Source organism: Stegodyphus dumicola, chromosome 2 (assembly GCF_044657685.1).
Source record: "Stegodyphus dumicola isolate Sdum_Otavi_A_Nest chromosome 2, ASM4465768v1".
In the NCBI taxonomy this organism is placed as follows: Eukaryota; Metazoa; Arthropoda; class Arachnida; order Araneae; family Eresidae; genus Stegodyphus; species Stegodyphus dumicola.
The window spans coordinates 147,110,025-147,128,050 of NC_140769.1; the positions used below are offsets into that span (position 1 = coordinate 147,110,025).

Sequence of the window (18,026 nt, forward strand, 5' to 3'; positions counted from 1 at the left end):
AAATCGTTTAGTTTTTTAACCAAAAATTCGTTGAAGTATCTCAGCATACAAAATCTGAAATCGATAATAAAACAAATTTCAAATTCAAAATTGGGGCTTCCACATGCCCATATTCTATGGAAGATTACATTTTTCAAATTTTGATGGCTCTAGGTACCGTAGTTTTATCACAATTCGAGAAACATACATACATTGATGCAGATTCTTCATTATTTAATTTCTTTAAATACAAGACAGGGTAAAAATGATTTGGAAAATAATACAGCCTTTTTAAAGTTTTTTGCGCAAAATGCCAAAATGAAATTAATAGTTTTTCAGGACAAACTGCCCCTTTGAGAAAATAAACAAATAAATAAATTCTGAAGGCTCTTATTTGTTATATTATGCCCAAAAGGGCCTTTTTTAAAAATGTTTTGTGTGTTATCTTTGCTGATTAAATATTACGTTCTTTGCACTTAAAATACATAAAATTCAATTCAACAGCAATATCACAAAATATTTAAAAACACCATATCTTTAGAATTTCTGATACACAGTCTTGCACACTGGAGATGTAAAGGTTTTTTTTTCTGAACAGTGTTGCCATTGCTCGCTTGGAAATCATTGAGCTTGTAATAAAAAATTCGTTAAAATTTTAAAAAATTTTAAATAGATAATAAAATAAATTTGGGCTTCCAAGTGCCCATGTTCGGTTAAAGGACAATGTTATTCAAAATTGGATGGCTCTATGCACTGTTGTTTCTTCACAAGAAACATTTATGCAAACATTCTTCATTATTTAATTTCCTTAAATATAATACATGGCGATAATATTTGGTAGCAACAGTTTGAAAAGTGAATCAACACAAATTGCCATTTTTAAACTAATAGCCCTTCTGGGTTAATACCCTTTAAGCTAATAATATGATTCCAACTGCAAAATATATTAAGTTTTAAATTGATATTCTAAATTTTATGTTCTTTCACTGTTAAAAAGATTAAAATAAAATTAATAATCAAAGTACATAGTATTTGTGGGGATAAAATTTAATAGTGTACCACAAATTTAAATAATATAAAATAAAATATTTGGATTTGGCGACTGGGTCCCCTAATTTCCAATCGTCTTTTAAAAGGGGGAGTATATAAGGTATTTCTCCCACCTTCTTAGTATGCCTTCGTGGTGTAGTGGTCAGCACACTCAGTGCGTATTCGAGAGGTCCGTGTCCCAGTGAAAGCATTACTCATTTTTCATCTCTCCTGCTTTGAAATAACCTAATGTGTCTACAAGACTTTGAGAGGTGTCAGATTGTAGGGCTAAAAGAGGTCGGTTGGTCAAACACACAGATTGGCCAGCATAGCAAGGTAATGCATTTTCTACAATTTAAGTTTCATCAATTCAGTAAATTTCATTTACTGTGAGGAAATTTGTTGCTTAGTAGTTTTCCATAGTAAAAGCTAAAAAATTAACCTGTTACTGGCACTAGTGTGCCGCTCCAGAGTTAACTTGTTTTTCTCGGGGAACTTTTTTCTTTCTGATTGGCTGTTTTGCCTACTGGCTTTTTTGAAGCAATCAATCACACAGCAGCATTTATCCAAGCCTGTAGCCCCACTTTCAAGCAATAAATATTAATAATCGGCTGAGTGCGGTTAACGCTCAGAGTTAAAACATGACACTGAACAGGTTAAAAAATGGAAGACTGGATGATCCACTGGAAGACTTGTTGAAAAATCAGAAGTCTCTGTGTAAAAATGGAAGAGTTGGCAGCTACGAAATTTTCCCTAACAGCATTTCACCATCTACTCGTTAGACAGTTTAAAATGAATAACTAACTTCCTGTAATTGAGTTTGACTTTATCATCATCATTATAAAATAAAACATTATTAACGTAAAAAAAAAGTTCTTACCGCTGTGCGTCGCTGATACTCTTTACCCATCTTAATGGCCCGCTCATACGTAGTACTCCTCTGATCAATGTCTTTGGCATACAGTATCTAGAGGAAAAAAAAAACTTGAAATAAAAACTACAAGCAGAATATTTCAGTAACTGGGCAGAAGATAAATATTTTTAATATCATTTTATAAGATACTTGAAGTTATAATAACTACAATATACAGAAATGCACACACCTGATAATTACATACCTTATTGTGAGAATCGATTCTCGCTTGAATCTGATTATCGAGAATCAACTGCATGATTTCATCTTCTAAAGCACTCACTGTAGTATTAAAAGCCTGAGCCATTTTATTCATGTCTGCAGATGAATAGGGACTGAAATACTACAATCAAAACCAGAATTATGTTCAAGGATGCCAATATAAATAAAATTTAAATAGATGTTCATGGCAACAGACTTAATAAAGACATTAAAAGATTTTTGGAATACTTTAAAATTAGGTAACTTATAGTTTGCCATCATTTTTATTAAAAAAGACTTCATATATATCAAGTATAACTAAACATTGTTCATCCCTTCAGAGTTCTGCTTAAGATTTCGTCTACATGATTATAACAAGATACGTGTAAGCAGGGTCGTGCTAGGCTTTCTGCTGCTTGGTGCGATCTCTGTGGGACCTAAATTTTATTGCAACCTTCCTAAATTCCAAGAAATTTCCCATCACTAAATTTTACTGTACATTACTTCTCTAAATTCTAAAACTTCTGCCACCCCTGAATGCGGCCACCTGGTGCGACCGCCCTGGTTGCACCATTTCTGATGCTGTCCTTGCATGTGGGGGAAAAACATCACTGTATGGAATATTAAATTATACACATTTTTCTTGCATTTCATTTAAACTTATTGGATTGAATTAAATATACTTCGTCGATAGCGCATAAACCATAATAGAATAAATGCACTCTTTAAAATTCACTATATTTGTTTATCATAGTGACACTCTGGTGCTAGGTTCACTTAACAGCATTACATTTCATTCATTTTATAACTAAGAATTCACAAAATTTATATCATTTGAAGAATCATCTCATCATTGCCACATGTTTTATTCAAATAATATAATAAATCTAAAAAGATGTATAAAAAAATTAAACAAACAAAAAAAGAAAAAGTTTTTCACAGATGATTTAGCATTTCTCATTCAATTCATTCAGTTCTCACTTTGCGACACGGCAAAAATACATAAAGTCTCAAAACATCTATATTAAAAATTACGAAGTAAATCCTAAACACTTATTTCCTCAAATAAATTCCAGAATGGATTAAGCAGGATTTAATTCACAATAATAAATGAAGGCATTATCTTTGTTGTTGTGAAGCTTAAGTTTCTCTAGATTGGCAACAAATCCACTATTCTGCCAAGTTTCAAATGTAAACAAACATGGCCGCCATGGTAAAAAAAAAATAAGCTTAGCCACACTTAAAAACCTTTTCTATTGTTGATAATTCCATAATTATTGCATGCAGGCTAACTAAAGGCATAAAAATCTTAACCAGAACAACATAATTCAATCATTTTTAAAATAAAAAATGCATAATTTGCAAACTTATAAAAATAAAGAAACTGAGTTCACTGAGCCGAGTATATATAACTCTTGGTGTGGCCAATTGCAACCAAAATATAAGGTGCACATCTAGATGTTAGCAATCCTGTATACAAAATTTCAAAAAATGGATATTTTCATTGAAATATGATACCCGAATTTTTTTATTACAACACTTCCTTTTTACTTCGTACAAGGAAGAAAAAACACAAAATTGCCCATCAAGCTGACCCCTTCACCTTGAATCGAACCCAGTTAAACTAAAAATGTTCCATTACTTCCCCCTTGCCTAATAAGGAAAGAGCCATGAATCTCGTTTTAAATGAAATCCTTTGCTAGGACAATTTTTGTCTCGTACAACAGCAACCAAGATTTAAGTCATTTTACAGTGGAAGAAGAATTCATCCCGACTTTTCCAAAACTTGTTCGTATTTATATCACACATGATAAATATCATCAAAACTCATAATTACTTGATAATCAAAGCAGAAATAATAACAATGCTCGGTGGTTTTCAACCACTCTTATTATTGAACAAATCAAGTTAAGCATTGCAATTTCTGTGACAAAATTTTTGTCTCTGAAGTTAATTCAGTTCTGTAACTTCACGACCTTATTTTTGGTTTCAATAATGAAAATAAAATTTATGAAAATACTGTATTTTACTTGAAATTATGTCGTCGTTCCCCTTGGGCCCATGCTCTTGTTTTAAAAATTTGATATTTTTATAAATCAAATTGCAGAATGAGGGAAAAATTTAATCATACTAAGCACTATAATTACACTGTTTAAATACTAAATAAATTGCATAGGTAATAATAATAATCTATTTACCATATACACAGAGGGTGTTTACACACTTCTGTAACAATTTCGATTTTCTCCATGAATTTAAATATTAATTTTTAAATACAAACGTGACTGGCATCCAATTGGAATAAGGATTGATTATCATCAAAAGCATTAAAAAAATATTCTTTTCTTTAAAATGTCGCTGAAAAATAAACAATGGATCAAAGGCTATATTTTTGCATTGTCTGAACAGAAATACTCTTGTTCAATTATTAAAAAAAAAAAAAAAAAAAAAAGTGAAAAGCATGGTTTTAATATTTCTAAACATAAAATCCGACTTGGGGGAAAAACACAAAAAAAAAAAAAAAAAAAAAAAAAAATGCATACCCACACAATGTTACATACAGCTCTTAATAAATCTTGAGTCACATCTCATGTTTTAAAGGAAAATCCAGCCTTTCACAGAGTTATTGCAAAATCTTTAAATATCTTTGTAGGAACTGTGAACAAAATTATAAAAACTGATTTAACCCTTTGCGGCACACCTAAAAATTTCCTTTTGTACGCACAGAAAAATTGAATGAAAAAGGATTTATAGGTTACTCTGAACCTTCTTTATTAATAGTAGATGGCAGCTCAACACAAACCAGTCCATATATTTTAGCCATGTTTAGTTTTTTAAGACCCTCACTTTTCAAAAAAAATCTTCCAGATTTTTTTTAGGGTATAAAAGGAATTGTTTGAAAAGAAATTTCTCCGTTATTTTTTTGGCGGTATGCTAATCTTATTATTCTATACTAGCTTTAAATTTTTACCTTGAAATCTTGCCTAAAATCAAATGGCAAACGGTGTGCCCAGACCGGGCTCACCGATAATCTAGGACAACTGAGAGTCTGTATTCTTTGTTTCTCCGCATCTCATCGGTCAGTTCATTGACAACAATGCTCGTTTCAGCACTCTTTTCGAAGTTCTATTCAATCACTGTGCCCTCTTCGGGCACACCCACAGAAATAAACAATAAGTGCTATCTTCACAAAATTTTACTTGTATACTCCTCTAGGTCTAATTAGACTGCCTACCTTTTTTTTTTTTTTTTTTTTAAATCAAAACTCCGATTTTTTGCATGCCGTAAAGAGTTAAAGCTAATAATAAAAAAAAAAAAAGTGACGCTCATAGCCTGATGGCGAACCATGTTTTTTGGCATGTGACTATGTGGAGATTGCCATATGAAAATTATTTGGCAGGTGAAAAATGGAAACATATAGTTACAATGGATGAGGTTTAGATATACTTATCTGACTGCAATAGAAAAAGATCAATTTACTACCGAAAAAGAGGAGAAAAAGACTTAATATGTTGGTTCAGAGAAATCAAGGAAAAGTTTTTCAAAGGTTTTATGGTTATTACTGGATTTTCTTATAACAGAAAACTTAAAATAAGGAAAGTAGAAAAAAATATCAAAATTAATTCGGATTACTATCAGAAATATGGTTTAACACCTATTTTTAAAGAAGAAATTCCGTCTCTTTATCCAAACAATTTCAATCTGTTATGTTCCCTCAATATAAGGCTACAAGCCATACCTCTAAATCTACCGCTCTATTTTTTGTAAAAATAGAAATGAAATCGGAGTTGAAGCTATTCCCTTTAAATGCATCCCGTTTAAATCTTCTGATGCGTCTCCTATGAACTACTGTACATTTGGACCTTTAAAACAAGCTCTTTATAAGGGGCATCCCAAAATATTGGATGGAATCTGGAAGATTGTGAAGGAGGAGTGGAATAAAATCAACCTTGATGTTTTAAGAAAAGGACTTTTATTTGGGATATCAAGATGTAATAAGATAGTTCAACAAAAAAGCTACCAGACTGAGCATATTAAAAAATAAAATTCTATGGTTTGTTCACATATAAATCTTTCCAAAACTGTTACAAAAATGTGTGGACACCCTTTGTATATATGCTGTGTAACTACTGCTAAGATGAATAAATTCAATTTAAGCAAAACTCACTTTATTTGCAGATATGCCTGAAAATAAATAAGTAACGTTGCATCACTAACAATATTTTTGGGCTACAGCTAATGGTCCTGCAATTTCAAAGAAATTATAAAGAAAAAAAAAAAAAAAAAAAGGAAGAGGAGAACTGTGATTCTCTAATCTCTTTCCCAGAATCTTAATAGACCAAATAAATGTTCACCTTTATTTTTATTACTTTAAATTTCATTACTGTGATAACATAGAAAGTTAATGCAGAATGCCCACAATGATAATCTCGAATATGAAAGGAGACATACCTTCACATAACTAAGAAAAATAAATAAGCAATGATATTGTAACACATAGCAGAGGATATTTACATGTTAACGCAACTGCCCTGGTGCAATTTTTAACAGATGAAATGATTAAAGTTGCATATCGGCTGCAAGTTCACAATTTTCTCGATTTTTTATAAAATGAATTTCCAAACTAATGATATTTATTGTTAGTTAGAAAACATCAACATACAAAAGAAAACATACCTAAACAATTTAAAATAAAAATTTTTATTATTAAATTAGAATTATACAATAGATTTAAAAAATAAAACATTTCCAACTAAATCCTTCTGAATTTTTTTTTTGCATTGTTTTTTTTTACCATGTACACTGCGGGAAAATAATAATAATAATAATAATAATAATAATAATAAAATAATCGGACTTTTTCTGAAATGACACCCCAATTTTTTCCCATATTTCAATTCTACGACTCAAATTATGCCAAACTGCCACGTTTCATAAAAATTGCACGAGTAGTTTTTAAAAAATTAGCTCCTCAGCGTTAATTGAATTTGATATATATTTTTTAATACCTATTTTTACTAAACTTACTTGATTCCTTCTTCCATAACTCGAAATTTAGGTTCATTCGGAATAAAATTCACCCATTTCTTATGATTTATTTTTAAATAATTTTTATAACCTTTTCGAAAAAAAATTCTGAATTATAAACTACAAAATTTTTACCATCACCTTAATGTAGATGTATAGTACACCTAGTTTTTTTTATTCAAAATTTCCTAGGATATACTTGAATTTACATATTGGTGTGTTTTGAAATTTGGCATATTTGTTATAAGTGATAATATTACCAAATGTGGTTTATGCACTTTGTTAAAATTATTTGAAATAATGAACAATAGCCTTTTTTCCCCGCTTGTTTACAATGAAATAAAGGAAAGGCAAATAGGTTGCTATAACTTAAATAGTTGGCCAAGTGAATTATTCTTGGCGCAAACTGAATAAATAGCGCCAAGATAAATTTTTTAATTTCTCCACAAATTTCGCACCAAATTTTACAAAATGTAATACTTAGGCATAATTTGAGTCATAGAATCGAAACATGGAAAACATTGGCGTGTCATTTTAGAAAAAGTCAGATTTTGTGTGAAAATACCTATATTAGAACAATGCTATATATAAATCTCATACATATACTAAGTCAGGCTTTCGCGACATGAATAATGCAATTTGAATTTCATCAACTGGCCCAGTAGAACAAGAGGCAGAGAACTGACCACTTTCCCCCCCCCACAATGTACATCATTACCTATAAATTCTTCCCAGATCTGTGTAGCTAATCACTTGTAATTAAACAAATCAAACTTGTGACTGAACTTTTCACAAGACTCATTTAGATAATATTTAAAGCAGAGAAAATTTTGACAAACTGTCTTCGATTTTTACACTGTTAACTGTCCTATTTCTTGTTTGGTAAAAAAAGATATCCTTTGAATCCTTTACCAATCGAATAAACTTGTGAAGTTGGCACGCAAAGATAATATCTATTATCACTCTGAAGATCTCTAAATTAAATTTAAGCAAGATTTGACAGCTCAGAAAAGGAAAATTCTAAATGCTTAAAACATCAAAACTATGTTAATATTACCTGGATTAAAGCTCTGTTTCTTATTTGTGTGTACAAAATATTCACGTGGGGTGCCAGATACATGTCCAATAAAAGGTTATCCTAAATATACATAAATAATAAATTACATCTAATCTGAAACAAAACATGTTAATAATGCATAAAACAGTTAATGCACCATAAAAAAGAGACAGTTACCTTAATTTCATCCAGCAGTTTCAAACAAGAAGCATATTTAGATTCATAGAAACGAAATATAATGTCTCGCAGTTGAGGCTCCAATTCCAGAAACAACTTGAAAGAGCTATTGAAAAATGTTTTAAAGAAAATTGTAACTTTTTAAAATCATTACTAAATTTTGATACAGAAATAGTGAAATATACCTTTTTTAAAAGGATTAATATTTTTAATAGTTTACTGAAACCATCTGTAAATTCTGTAGTTGAATTTGAAGAGTTAAAAATGTCTCATAGAGGTCCATTAGGTATTATTTCATATATAGTAATACTTTGCAAACAAATCCACCCATCAAGACTACAGTCTAAAAATCAGATCTGCTTTATGTAACGATTAAAATTAATTCTTAATATTAATTTTTTTTCAACTACAACATTAGGCAAATATGGAATTTAAAAATGTATTGAATAAGACTTTCCTAATTTGTCACTTCAATTACTTAGTGAAAGCAAAAATATACAATATATACAACAAGGAATATTTTACAAAACTCTGCTGACTTGAAATTTAATAATATATGAGACTCTGGGGAACTACATTGTAAAAATTTTAATGAAATACCTAAAAAAATATTTTAAATCTGCTATTTGTCTTCTTGAAGTTTTGTTCATTTTAAACAGGATATCCACTCTTTTAACCTAATTTTTTTTTTTTAGATCTGCCTGATAAGATCTGTATTTAAACTGCACTTTTTTGCTGAATTTTCATAATGATTTTTAATCTGTTTCCATAAACTTTCATTCATCAACACATGTCAATACCTCAATGAGATCAATAAATATAAATAACATTTATCAACATAGATCAATAATATTTAGATCAATAAATCATTAAACACAATATGAAAACAAAATATTTTACATGACATATGACAAAATATTCTCATGACTATTCAGTCATGAGATAGTATATGAGTTATGAGATAGTCTTCATATACAAAATAAAAGTCAATACCTCAATGAGATGCCAACACTAATGACTGCCTGAAAGCAGTTACAGTTATCTGAGAAAAACTACAAAAATAAATAAATATTTACTTAACCCGTCAGAAGTAGGAAATCCTTAGTACTGACAAACAGAGATGAACATAATTTTACACAGTGGCATCTTAAAGCTAATTTCTAAGCCATTCTAATTACTGCTAGACATAATGATGTTTAAGAATTTAACAGAAAATGGGATTTCCCCAGATGGTACTCCACTCAAAAAAAAAAAAAAAAAAAAAAAAAAAAAAAAAAAATTCAGATTTTACATTACACCCAAAGGGACTTTTTTTAAACCTTTTGTGAGTTACCTTTATTTATTAAATAGCATGTTCTTTGTACTTAAACCATAAAATTCAATTCAACAGCAATACCGCAAAATAATTTATAAATGGGCCTATCTTTAGAATTTCCGATACACAGTCTCGTGCGCTGGAGATAAAAATGCTTTTTTCTGTACAGTTTTGCCCTTGTTTGCTTTGAAATTGTTGAGTTTGTTAATAAAAAATTCTCTGAAGTGTCACAAAATATGAAATCAATAATAAAACAAATTTCAAATTCGGGCTTCCAGATGCCTATATTCCATGGAAGATTATGTTATTCAAAATAGGATGGCGCTATGTACCATTGCTTAATCACAATGCGAGAAACACACATACATTTATGCAGATTCTTTGTTATTTAATTTATTTAAATATAACACAGGGCGATAATATTTGGTGGGAGCAATTTGAAAAGTGAACCAACATTTAAAGTTTTTAATGCAAAATGCCAAAACAAAATTAACAGCCCTTTAGGGCTTAAAAAAAAAAAAAAAAAAAAAAAAAAAATTGACTAGAAAAATATGATCAGAGCAGATGAATCTAGATCATGAGTTCTTAATTCTGAACCAGTCAGCCTTTTATTTACCTGAGCGTTTTACTTCATGAATGTAAAAAATTAGTCTTATTCAAGTTTTGTTATTCATCGACATTTCCTATACTTTTTTCTTGTTTGATTTATAAAACACAACAAAAAATAATCTAATTTAAATAAAAGCATATGTATTTTTCAAGCTTTAGAAAGGCAAGGGGGATGATCATCCAGTAATGGTGAAAAGGATGCATGATAGAAAAAATGTTGTGAACCACTGATTTATACTCATGCATTTTTATACCTATGATGAGTATATTCTGCAGTCCATTTTCAAATTTTGCTTACATATGCTGTAAAGGAAATTCCAGATAAATTATGTTTAAAGTTCAATTTGAGCAATGCACTGCATAAAGATGACTATAAATATATTTCTACAACTCGAAAAATATATAAAAAAAATCAATTGAAATATTTTAGATATAAATATTAAAATGTGTGACCATAGGCAAAAATGCCAGTCCCTTTCAAGTTTCATGTTATTCGACCTCTTTGTTTTGTAACCCAATTTATTTTTTTAAACAAAGAAGTTTAATTATTTTAAATATGAACTATTAGTGTGTTACATTCATGATAAAAATTAATTACAAAAGTTTTAAACTAGTAGGGGGTAATATAATCTCAAGGTAAAGGACTCGACATGAAGAAAATTATTATTGATTTGCTTAATTTTTATCTAAAAATTTTCAGTTGATTTTTTTAAATTTTAAATTGTAGAAATACATTTATAGTCATTTTATGCAATGAATTGCTCAAATAAACTTTAAATATTAATTTACCTTGAATTTTCTTTTTCTTCTGGGACAGCATATGTAAGCAAAATTTGAAAATGGGCCTTGCCCTTTGTCCAGAAAAATTGATTTATAAAATATAATATGGGTAATGATGAAGCATAAACATGAATGCATCCCAAGGTTCAGAACTGAAAGAAGGTTTTCTTACATTTTTAAGAAGAGCGTGTTGGTGAAGCTCCAGAATATACAACTATGTCGTTGTAGCGAACGTGAAATTCGGACTGTCTATGAGAGCAAAAGTTGACTGCTTGACACTTACTTTTAATAAAATTAATTTTTTTAATGTGTAGCAATTTTAACACCTCCATAAGACAGACATCTGGGTAAGGTCCTGTTAATTTGGCACAGCTCATCTTACTGGTTCCTCTCCCCCACCATATGGTACTAAATGCAGCATTTGGTAGTAAGTAATTATCGGGTTTTCACGAAAGTTTTCCCGCCATCAAGAGCTATTGGAAGTCCTTTCATTATAAGAAGCTTTTAGCTAAGTGGAATGAGGAATACATTTCATCTTGCAATGCTGAGATCACCAAAAAGGTCTTTCCTTCTATTTACCATAGACTGCATTCTAAGTCTTTCTTCTCTATTAATTTTAAAGTTTCTCAGTTTTTATCTGGTCACGGTAAATTTGCAAATTAACTGTTTCATTTTAATCTAAGATTCAACAATTTAAGTAAATGTTCAAAAAGAGTACCTCAGGATGTGGAACATTTGATTTTCTCGTGCCCTACATTTGATGGTCCTATATTATGCTTGCAGAACGATTTGAAAATGTTCGGAGTGACTTGGCCAGTGAACTTATCTGTTTCTGTGAAGTCCAAACTGTTATTATCTGCTTTTGTTTGTTTTATTTATGGATGCAACTTTTAATGTTTTAGTTAACTTACTTCTGTAAGCCCCGTGTTATACATCTGTGGTGCACAGGTAGTCTGTCTGTATGTTAAAAAAAAAAAAAAAAAAAAAGTATATATATATATATATATATATATAAAACATCTGCGCAAACAGTTTATATTGGCATGTTTAATCATATTTTGTCAAATGATTTTCGGCATTTGAAAGGAGAAATCTGTAAAAAGATATTGTTATCCTTAAGGCGTCTGAAATGGAACTACCACGCTACCAGATTAGAACCATCATTTACTTCCAGTAAGAATGTCAGCAAATTATATATAGCTTTAGGTACTAATGTTATAATCACATGACACTGTGAAGGTTTGGCACTGAAAGTTCAAAAATAAGGACTATAACATTCAAGAAGCAGAGCACTCTGGCCAGCCTACTGATGTTGATGAGGCTACAGCTACATTTTGGTGGTGCTATCTTCCATTCTGCGCATTGTCCAAAATGAGATCGATCTGTTTTCGGGCTCACAGCCACCAAGTTTCTGGGCCAAAAGCTTTTGAGAAACTACCAAAACATTTGCTGAAAATCATAGAGTTTTTGCTACCTGCACTAAAGCACTGGTGTCAAGTTTTTTCCCTAACTTTATTAAGAATGCTTTTTAGCAGAAAACTTTTATTACTACCAGATATCTTAACTTCTAATAAATATGTTTTTAAGACTGCTAAATACTCTTCTTTAATAATTTACAGCTTAATAAATCCCACATCTAGAAAGACGTGGAATCAAAACTGGAACATAAAATTCATTATATTTTAACCGAAATAATTTAGGAAACTTGACATTTTGGAACTAAACAAATTCTTTCTTCTATCATATTCTGCAGCACATATATATTTGCATAACTTAAAAAATATGATAATGTAACTCAGTATGCACAAAACTTTTATCATCTAAAGAATTATCTAATCGTTGCCACATGTTCTATTCAAATACTATAATAAATCTAAAACGATGTTTAAAAAAAATTAAACATTTTAAACAGAAACACTTTTTCAAAGACTATTCAGTGCCGCTTACACCTAATGCGCACGCACAACTTGTAAACATTCTCCTCTGTCTGAGACAGACTGGCCACAATATTTGCTGTTAATATGAAACACTTACTTCCTTGAATTTCATTAGAGATATATTTCTAATTCAATTAATTCAGCAGCAAAGCAAAAATACATAAAAACTCAAAATATCTTCATTAAAAATTGAAAGATATAGAAAAACATACACCACCAAATACAGTTAAAAATTTAAAAAAAAATTTTTTTTTCAATTAAAATTAGAGTTTCTTCACAAAAACAAGCAATTCGGCCAGTGGGCGAGATGGCAAATTTTTCGGTGCACAAAACTAAAAGTTTACTTTTGGTCTCACTAGGCAAAAGGACACTGAAGGTGCAGAAAGACTTTCAACATGCTGCTAAGTTTCAAATATAAACAGATATGGTTGCTATGGTAAGGAAAATTAGACTTAGTCGCACTTAAACAGCTTTTAAATTGTTGATAATTCTACAGTTATTGTATGCAGGTTAACTAAAACTTCAATCAGAAGATAAAGAACAACATAATTCAACCATTTTGAAAGGAAAAAATGCACAATTTACCAACATAAAGAATAACAATAAAAAAAATTTTAAAAACTGAGCTCACGGAGCCGAGTAACTGAGTGGCTGTGTATACATATGTATATATCTATATATAGTGCATCCCTAAAGTCATGGTGCACTTTTGATCGGTCACAAGAAAGCAACAAAACAAGATAGAAATGTGAAATCTTCACCAAACAAAAGAAAACCTCTTAAAGTTTCATACTTGTTCAGTGCAGTTCGATGTGGGCTCCATCCATGCCGTCACAGTCTACTCCACAAAGAAAAATGGTCCTATCACTTTATCATGCATAAGGCCACACCACACGTTCACTTTAGGGCTGTTACGTTCGTTCTCTATGTGGGCATGAGGATTTTCAGCAGCCCATATTCGGAATTTCGCCTCATCACTAAATGCAATTTTCTACAGAAATTGGTTATCATTGTCGACCTTATGAAGCATATCTGTACCAAACGCAAATCATTTGGGTCTATCCGTCGGTTTGATAATGTGCAACAGCTGCAGTTTGTAACAGCTTCTTATGTAACTCTTCTATATAGTCTCTACAGACTCGTCACTGACCGATGGCCTCCAAAATGGGGTTTATCAAACAAACTGTCAGTATCCTTCAACTGCTTATCCCATCCATTAATGTTATTTCTATGTGGTGGTGGTTCATTGCACACACGATGATACTCACATTGCACTTTGGTCACAGATTCGAATTTGGCAAGCCACAGAACACACTGAACTTTCCTCTGTATGATCCACACCTCGACTGGCGTGGGCGTGGATGGGCTGATCTGCTCCTTTGCATTTCACAGTGCTGCATCATCACCTGTGTGCGCACATGCTTGCACATAATACTAAAGAAACTTGGAGAGTTTTCCTTTTGTTTGACTTAAATTTCCCATTTCTATCTTGTTTTGTTGCTTTCCTGCGACCAAACAAAACTGCACCACGACTTTACGGACACACTATATATATATATATTTTTTCTGTGGCCAATTTGAAACAAAAAAGGAGGTTCACAACTACATGTTATAGCAGGCCTACATGCAAAATTTCAATGTTCCGAGTTACGACACGTACATAACTCAGAACCTTTTTGAGTTCTGTGTATGTACATGCAGACGCCACAAAAAAATCTCTTCTAAATCCCTTTTAAATCAGTTTTATAATCCATTTCGTGAAAAAGAGTCCTTTATTCTGTTCTTACATACAGATGTCATGCAAAAACATTGTTAAATTGCTTTCGCTAGCGGGCAACATGGATATTTTTGTTGAAATATGGTACCCGGAAGTTTTTGTGATTACAATACTTCCTTTACTTCGTACAAGGTAGTAAAAAATAATAGAAAAGGAACAATAAAACACTGCAAGCACTATAACACTCTGTTTACACAAATTGTTTTATCCACGTCTTATAATATATATATGTACATTTAAGTGACAAATTAATAAAATATTAAAATAAAAAAGAGTAACCTAACTCAGTGTTTAAGAGCAGATTAATTTATTGAAGTAAATAATATAGCGCCTTACCTGCTAGATATCACATTCTTCAGAAGTTCCTGTCGATCGAAGGAAGCGAGAGCACAGAGGCCTCCATACATAGCAACATTGTTCGGTGAAAGAAGCTACAAAATGCAACACACACACATAAAGACAAACTTGCACAGATGTAACATCTATTTTTACAAATAATATAATTTAAATCTATACACTGGACACATGGTTTTTAAATAACATTTCCTTTAAAGTTCAAATTCCAAAATAATGTAAATTTTTCAGTATTTAAAAAAACAAGAAGAAATACAGACAAGACAGAAAAACAGCTTTTGGGTTCTCTTTTTCACAAAAAAAGTTGCTTTATTTTTAAACAGCAGGTACACTGCGAAAAGGGGGGGGACAGTTTTTACGTTTTTCATGCCTCGAAAGCACGACTTAGAACATGTATGAAATTTACATGCTATAACATTGTTCTACTATAGGTATTTTCACACAAAAATTGGGCTTTTCTGAAATGAAATGCCAATTTTTTCCATATTTCGATTCTACAACTCAAATTATACCAAAGTGGTAACTTTTGTAAAAATCGTACCAGTAGTTTTTTAAAAAATTAGCTCCTAAATGTTAAATGAATTTGGTATATATTTGTTGATATCTCTTGTTTTACACATTTCAAAATTTAGGTTCATTTCAAATAAAATTCGCCCATTTTTTACGATTTACTTTTAAATTTGAAATTTTTAAATAGTTTTTATATTTTTTTTGAAAAAAGTTTTGAATTATAACCTATAAAATTTTTAACACATTCTTAAAGACAGATGTATTTTTGAAAAAAAAAAAAAAAAAAGCCAACACACATTTTTGAATTTCCCCGTAAATCTCGCACCAAATTTTACAAAATTTAATATTTAGGCATAATTTGAGTCATAAGAATTGAAATATGGGGAAAAAAATCAGCCTTTCATTTCAGAAAAAGTCTGATTTTGTGCAAAATACCTATATTAGAACAATGCTACATATAAATCTAATATATATCCTAAGTCGTGCTTTCGAGACATGAAAAATGCAATTTGAATTTCGTCAGTCAACCCAGTAGAACAGGGATATAGAACTGTCACCTCCCCTTTTTTGCATACAATATTCATGTGTACAATGCAGTGTATAATAATCATGGAAAAAAAAAAGGGCCTTACATCTGGGAAATCACAGTGATCGAAGGATGCTAGCAAGAAATTTTTGGCAGCAGATTTGTATTTATGAGTGGCTAATTCGGCCAAGCCGGCAGCACACTTTAATTTAGTAAGGACCAACTGGTTTGCATCTTTCTCATTCACCTACAAGAAAAAATTTTATCATACATCAGACATAAAAATTCAGAAAGAAAAATTTCTGATATGTCAATTTCTCTACCACATAAAAAAACACATCAGATTTAAAAATTTGATCTGACTGTCTGGATTGAAATTAAATACATTTAACTTCAGGCTTCTAGCCATCAGAGTATTATAAAGACATAAATAATTCTAACAGCAAGTTTAATTTATACTTTTTTTTATAGAAATTACACTATTATTTATCTTCACAGAGGTGTAAAAAAACTTTGGCCACAGAAAATAAATAATACGTATACAGTCAAAAGTCGTTAATTCGGACATCCATAATCCGGATCTCAAAGCTACAAACTTTCTGCGCATGCGCGTAAGACCTTTACGGCTGCAAATATGCGTGTGTGGATGCGCATACTATGTTTACGCATGCGCGTTTAATGTATAACGGACGGTATAAGCTAAGCTAAAATTATCTAATTCAGTTAATGTTGCAGAATGCGTTGTTTCTTAATCTTCGAATTGGATTCGGCTTATTATTTTTTGCAGACTGTTAGAGCAATTTTATAAACGTAAGCTTGAACTTTCAATTATGTCAAATAGAATTTCCGATATATATTTACTAATATGTAAAGGATGTACAAAGTGAAAGTATGTTTCAAAGTCCATTAAACAAAAAGTGGAATTGCTGCAAAAAATGGATAAAGGCATATCCTTCGTTTCTCTAACCATTCCGAAATGTGTTTATCAATTTCACGCTGCTCTGCGTGTGTGTGTGGGGGGGGGGGGCGACGTCGCGGCCGCAATGAACTGGAAGTTGATCTGTCAGCACTATCCTTATCTTCAGGGCAGATGTTTTTATTTTATTTGGCTTATAATTCCTTACTAAATGTAGTATTTCATCTCCATGTACTCCATCTTTGATATGATTTAAATCAAATTCCTCGTCATTATAATTCGCTTCTGATAGTCAAGAAAGTGACACAGAGGTTATTGAAAATGAAAAAATTTCGATTAACAAATTAGTCGGTATTCTCGACACAGCAATTATAGGACTTGAACAGTGGAACTTTGTAACTGAACAAGAAATTATGTCTGTTTATAGAATTAAAGAGAAAGTATTATCACATAAAACGAAGAAACTTAAACAACTTGCATTAAAAGAAATGTTTAATAAAGTAAACAAATAAATATTAAGCTTTTTTTTTGTAAATTTTGATACCCTTTAGATCATAATTGTTCTTTATTTCATAAATTATGGTTCCATATTTTTAATTTTATAATCTCTGCATGCCATCTTACCAGATTTAAACTGATGATCTATAATCCGGAAAAATCGATAATCCGGAATCGCCGAAGTCCCGTCCAGATAAACGACTTTTGACTGTACTATATATATAGTTCTAAGTAAGTTAAATTATAACTTGCTATTTACTGGCATTTTGAGTATTATTCTTAGTATAGTTTAGTATTATTTTTATATTTTGATAGATTGTTTATAGTTTATTTTAGGTTTACATGCATAATTTATGTAGGGAAAGTTTTCTGTAGGCAAGAGTTTCTAAATTACTTTGGTTTTCTCTCTTAATTATTTTA

General features: G+C 30.7%; 1 protein-coding gene across 3 annotated transcripts in view; it reads right to left on the bottom strand.

Moving 5' to 3' along the window:
- CSN1b (COP9 signalosome subunit 1b) overlaps positions 1-18,026 on the bottom strand; it is an 87,940-nt gene that overhangs the window by 11,031 nt on the left and 58,883 nt on the right. For 2 of the 3 annotated variants that reach the window (XM_085811217.1, XM_085811219.1), the window contains exons 7-12: positions 16,299-16,439; positions 15,139-15,233; positions 8,385-8,490; positions 8,208-8,288; positions 2,112-2,264; positions 1,889-1,975 (exon numbers count right to left, since the gene is read on the bottom strand). In XM_085811217.1, the coding sequence (XP_085667343.1) occupies positions 1,889-1,975; positions 2,112-2,264; positions 8,208-8,288; positions 8,385-8,490; positions 15,139-15,233; positions 16,299-16,439 (663 nt within the window). The remainder of the gene's footprint in view (positions 1-1,888; positions 1,976-2,111; positions 2,265-8,207; positions 8,289-8,384; positions 8,491-15,138; positions 15,234-16,298; positions 16,440-18,026) is intronic. The other variant, XM_085811218.1, reaches the window with a different exon arrangement.